The 5,855-nt window shown below is 52.8% G+C and overlaps 1 protein-coding gene across 1 annotated transcript; it reads right to left on the minus strand.

Annotated features, from left to right (window-relative positions):
• Positions 1–1,488: 1,488 nt before the first annotated feature.
• slc32a1 (solute carrier family 32 member 1) lies at positions 1,489–4,667 on the minus strand. The gene is made up of 2 exons (XM_078419180.1): positions 3,804–4,667; positions 1,489–3,207 (listed from the first exon to the last, which is right to left on the minus strand). The coding sequence occupies exons 1-2, from the start codon at positions 4,218–4,220 to the stop codon at positions 2,020–2,022; spliced, it is 1,605 nt and encodes a 534-aa protein (XP_078275306.1). The 5' UTR covers positions 4,221–4,667; the 3' UTR covers positions 1,489–2,019.
• Positions 4,668–5,855: the final 1,188 nt, after the last annotated feature.

Genomic DNA, 5,855 nt, shown 5'->3' on the forward strand with positions numbered 1-5,855 from the left:
ACCTATCTACCTGGTACCTACCTGGTCCGAGAGCAGCCTACCTACCTGGTACCTACCTGGCCAGAGAGGGACGGTGGGCCGTGGAGTTAGTTGCCTGTAACAGTCCAATGATGGACGTGTTCCAATACTTGCAGAAACGCAACGCAAATGAATCGCTTGGAGCGAAGAGCATTCGGCACTTTGCACAATCCGGTTAAACATCAAACCACGGACAGGGAAATGTGACATTACCAATGAGAGACACGACACGCGTGGGTAGACCGGGGAAGGGGCGTTTAAATGCGGTGTCTCGCGACAATTGGGACCAGTTTCCTGCAAGCTTATTTTTTTTCTATCTGATTTTTATCTCTTATCTTCCAGCTCGGGGCTCAATCACCTATCTGCCCTTTATTTAAATTAAGCATCTTAAAACAAAACGAATTAACAAGGTAAATACAGTCTGAAGAAGGGTCTCGGCCCGAAACGTCACCCGTTCCTTCTCTCCAGAGATGCTGCCAATCTGGCTGAGTTACTCCAGCTTTCTGTGTCTATCTTCGGTTTAAACCCGCATCTGCAGTTCCTTCCGACACAGATAAATACACAGACGTCGTACAGTAAAATGCACCAGGCGAGACAATTCCATTTGTACCGGTGCCATCCGAATTCGTGACCCTGTAAACGTTCTGTAAATCTCTCATTCAAATTGCCTCCCTTTCAAATATATATTTGAACGAAAATAAAGGATTAAATCTGAGTCGCGACCGTTTTATTTTCCAGATGTGATATTGATATTGATATTGGATGTTGTGTTCCGCAAAAAAAACAAAAAGATGTTTCGTTTAGAATTCGTATTCAGTAGCACGATATTTGTTAACAAGATCTAATACTCGGTTAAGAAAACAGCCCTCCCCAATATTTTAATTCAGGGGTAAAAACTAAACGTGGGACTTGCGGAACTTTTCACATCGTTGCCAAACCAAACGCTGCTTGTCACATAATAGCAGAATAACAAGCCCTGTCCTAATATCTCGTGGCCAATAATTCGTATTATCAGAGTTAGGAGTCAAGTATGCGTAATTGTAATGTGTACCGGCTGTGCAATGTCGCCGTTGTATCGACATACTGCCTTATCAATAGTTACTGCAATAAACGAGCAACAACGGGTCTATGACTTCCTCAACCACCGCCGCCCCAACAATTAAATATCATGTTTTCTCCAGTTTATTTAGAAAGAGTGACAATTAAAGCGAAACATGCAAGCGTAGTTGTGGACGGGGTAATATAATTGGAGATGATTGTAGATGCCGTCCAACGCTGACACCCGGACCCGCTGCCCGTGGACAGGGTTAATGCATAGGCGGCCGCTGCTGTTTGAACACGTTAAACGAAACTAATACCATTTGGGATTTTCTGTTCCTTATCATTTTGTCGTTTCATGAACGGCCAGTTAAAATGCGAGTAATCCGCCGAATCCGACATTGTAAATAATACCAGGAGGTTGAATGAGATATTCTCATTTATTGACCAGATATATTATATATATATTTATATTACACAATGTATGCTTCAAGATAAACTTTATTTTACATTCCGTCATGTCCAACCACACCACACACACGTTTTAAAACATTTCCACAAGTTCATTACACAATGGCCGAGTTAGCACATCCACTCCTATTCGTATATTCAACATGGACTTAACACACCTTCCCGCTCCGACTACACACTGTTGAGATCCTATAATGGCAGGAAGCGTGTTGATGATAGTAGCCCTCCCCCTCCCCTCACCCCCTGCGTGCAGGGAATGTTCTGGAAGTATCTCGGAGGCCGGCCTGCCAACTCCAATGAGATCACGTAGGTTTGGAATAGCTGGGATTGCCGCAATGCGGTGAATCACTTAATAGTCGGTGTCTTTACAGTAACGATACATCTGACCATTCCAAGTAACATCTTTTTGAGATTTGCACAAAATTAAAATGGGCGACTATCTGAAATGTTGTGTAGATCTACTAGAAACATAACACATGCCCGCGGGAATCATCAATCGCTCGCGTTAGTGTCGTACACCTCGATCAGACCTTCTAAGGAATGGATGAAGCCAGAGACACTGCAGATGGAGCCTATGACAAAGATGGAGACATCGAAAAAGACATGGTGCCACTGCAGCTGGCGCCACTGCAGCTTGAGGTGGAACAGGCTAGGCAGTAGGAAGCAGAGTCCTGCTCCAGTCAGGCTGCCGGTTAGGCCCATGAGCAAGGCGAAGTGCGGGATGAACATCGCCATTAACAAGGTCAGGACCACCAGCACGCATCTCAACGCTAAACCCCATGATTTAATCTTACCGTCCGATCCGTAGCAATTAGTAAACATTGCAATCCTACCCTCCTGGAAAAAGGACTTCTCTAAGACTTCAACGGCGGCGAAGAAGGGCAGTGGGTAGGAGAGAAGCGCCTTGGACACCAGGAAGATGTTGACCACGGCTCGGATGGTGGACGGCAGGTTGTCCGTGATCACCTCCTTGGTGGCGTCGGCCCAGGTGAGGAAGGCGACCAAGGCAAAGAGCCCCTTGAGGATGCAGGCGGCGATGTGTGTCCAGTTCATCATGCTGTGGAACTCCTTCGGGCTCTTCATGTTGCCCTCCAACGACGGCAGGAAGATCTGCGACGTGTAGCTGAACACGATGATGCCAATGGAGATCGGGAACTTCTTCACATCGATGTAGAATCTGACTTTATCCCAGGCCCAGAAGCGGGCCCTGGACAGGCAGTAGGCGATGACAAGGACGTTGATGACAAAATGCGACAGAGTGCAGAGTAAGCTGAACTTGGAGACGGCCTTTAGGTTCTTGAGGAAGGCGCAGGGCAGCAACAGCGCCGTGGCCAGGATGGACCAGGACTTTTGGGAGATGGGGAGGTTGGGGAAACTGTTATACATCAGATTGCCGCTTACAACCACGTATAATACACAGGTCATGATCAGCTCAATGATCTGGGCGACATTCACCACTCTGCCCCCCAGCCTGGGGAAGCGGGGGGCGCAGCAAGCATTGGCCACGTCTACATAAGAGTCCCTGACCCTCACCAACACACCGTCCTCGTTCTCCTCGTACAGGCAGGCGATCAGAATCTTCCCCGTGTAGCAGCACACCACAGCAGCGAAAATGATCAAAAATAATCCTAGATACCCTCCGTGAAGGATGGCATAAGGCAGGCCCAGAACGAACATACCCTGAAAAACAGCAGGAAAGTGAACACATCCCCGCCCAGCGGCTTAGCGCTCAATCTGACCATAAACAGGTCGCCCGCTCGTTACAGTGGCAACGCATTCACAACACTGCTTACATGGAGCACAGAAGTTAGGTGGGGTGAACATTAACTTGGAAATAACTGCAATTTCATTAAATATATGATATTTAATCTATATTTGGACTATTTTAACTGCTTGTGGTACAGGTGATTTATCTATGGGGCTAATTAACTACATCGGTTTAGTTATCGCCCCTTGGGTTTATCCTGGCGCGGCTCGGACGCATTGAATTCGCGATCAGGGGGTATTAAATAGACCGGTAACGCATCTACCGGTGCAGTAAGGGCGGCCAGACCGGGGTTCGGTGGTCGGCGGGGGGAGGGTTGTGGGAGTGGGGGTGCGGGGGGCGGCGGGGTAAGGCGGGGGGAGGGTTGGGGGAGTGGGGGTGCGGGGGGCGGCGGGGTAAGGCGGGGGGAGGGTTGGGGGAGTGGAGGTGCGGGGAGGGGGGGTTGGGGGAGTGGGGGTGCGGGGGGCGGGCGGGGGGAGGGCTGTAGAAGTCGGGGTGCGGGCAGCTTTACCTGGATGGCGTTGGTCACATTCCAGCCCGCTTCCCACGCCGTGATCGTGGGCTTGTCCTGGGCCGCCAGCTCGGTGATGGGCTCGGTGCCCTTCGAGGTGGACAAGGGCAGCCCGACCCCGGCTCCAGCTCCAGCCCCGGCTCCGTCCGCAGCGCCGGCCCCGTCCCGCTGGTAGTGGCTGTCGCCCAAGCCCAGATCCCCCGCTCGCCCGGACTCTTCCTCGTCCTTCAAGATGTCCATCTGCAGCCCCTGGCGATGCTCATAGTCCAGGTCGTCGCAACGTGCGAAGCCGACCGCCTCCTCGTTGGTGGCGGCTTGGAAGCCCAAACGGGCGAACACCCCGCTCACCTTCGCCTGAGACTTGTTCGACACCGTTGTGGCCACGTTGGACAGTTTACTCCTGATCAACGTCGCCATGGCTGCTGTGTTGTGCTGGGCTGTGTTCTGCTCTGCTCTGCTGGGCTCTGCTCTGCTGTGTTGCGGGGCGGTGCGGGGCGGTCGGCGAGCACTTGTGCTGCTAATGTGTGTGCGTTCCCTCCAGCCCCAAACTGCTATCTGCCCTTCCCACTGTCCGAGTTGCCGCTGCACTGCGTGTTAGCGCGGGACCATGGCAGCTTCCACAGGAGCGGCCGCTCAAACTCCCGCCAGCTGACTGTCTGTGTGCGCCGGGCAGGGACTCGGGCACAAGCTCCGTGTGTGCGTGTGTCCGTCTCTGTCTGTGTCTGCGCCCGTCTGGTCCCCGCTGTGTGCCGCCCACAAGCCGCGCGATGCCGTTGCTGGCGCGCACGGACCGACAGGACGAATGAGAGGGACGCGCCGGCGGTATGACAACGGCAGAGCGTGGCGTTGCCCCAGCGCGCCCCCGACCCGCAACGCCCCTCTCCCCCTCACACCCCTCACCCCTTCTCCCCTCACCCCCTCTCCTCTCACCCCTCTCCCCCTGCCGTGGGAGGGCCCGGCCCCCAACGCCCCGCCTTGGCCGCACTTCGCTAACCCCGGGTTCATACAAGACACACGCACATGAACCCCGGAGCTACATACATGACACACACACACACACACAGGAGGGGAGGGGTTGGGGGGGTTGGGGACGGGGGGGGGTGGGGACGGGGTTTGGGGGGGTGGGGACGGGGTTGGGGGACGGGGTTGGAGGGGGTTGGGGACGGAGTTCGGGGGGTGGGGACGGGGTTGGGGGGTGTTGGGGGGGGGTTGGGGGGAGGGGGGTTGGGAGGAGGGGAGTGAGGTAGAATTCTGCGTTAACTATTCCATCCTACCTTTGGTTGAGTCAACAAAAGCGCAAGATGTTCATCTTTCATCTACAGATCAGCGATGAACTTCAACGCGCTGTCGGCAGAAGTACTGAGATATGTGCTTTATTTACTCGTGTTGTGGGCATTAATTTGTGGATCTTGTGTTTATTATGTATTTCGTGTAAGAGGGAACTGCAGATATGATCAGTTATCTGTGTACATTGTGTGGACAGGCTTGTTAAGCGGCTGCAAGTAAGACTGGCATTGTTCTGTTGACGGTACATTTAACAACAAGACACTCTAGACTCTTGGAGTTAGTTTGGCGGATCGACTGCTCGCGGGGTTACTTATTCCAAAGGCGGTACAAAGAGTGAACGTTGCCGGCGTTGCTCTGATGGGCGGCTCGGTGTCCCCGCCGCCGCTCCGGGCTCAGCTGGTCCTGAGCTAAACTCCGGGGGCAATAAAACGCATCATGATATCGCCGCGGAATTGGCGCCGCTTCCTTGGGTGAGATATCAGCAAATCCAGAGTATTTGATTTGGAAATCCCGGTTAGTAATCCGGCACGACATCTTGTACAGACAGCGGCCTCGGCCAGATTCCGCACTGAGGACTTTTGTCATTTTGCTTTCTTTCAGAAAAAAGTCGTTCCGCGTCGCGTTCTGTACATTTGCTGTCTATGTTCCTACATTCACACATCCACCCAGTCCCGACCCGAAACGTCACCTATCCATGTTCTCCACAGATGCTGCCTGACCCACTGAGTTTACTCCAGCACTCTGTGTCTTTTTTTTCTTTCCATT

Source organism: Rhinoraja longicauda, chromosome 22 (genome assembly GCF_053455715.1).
Source record: "Rhinoraja longicauda isolate Sanriku21f chromosome 22, sRhiLon1.1, whole genome shotgun sequence".
In the NCBI taxonomy this organism is placed as follows: domain Eukaryota; kingdom Metazoa; phylum Chordata; class Chondrichthyes; order Rajiformes; family Arhynchobatidae; genus Rhinoraja; species Rhinoraja longicauda.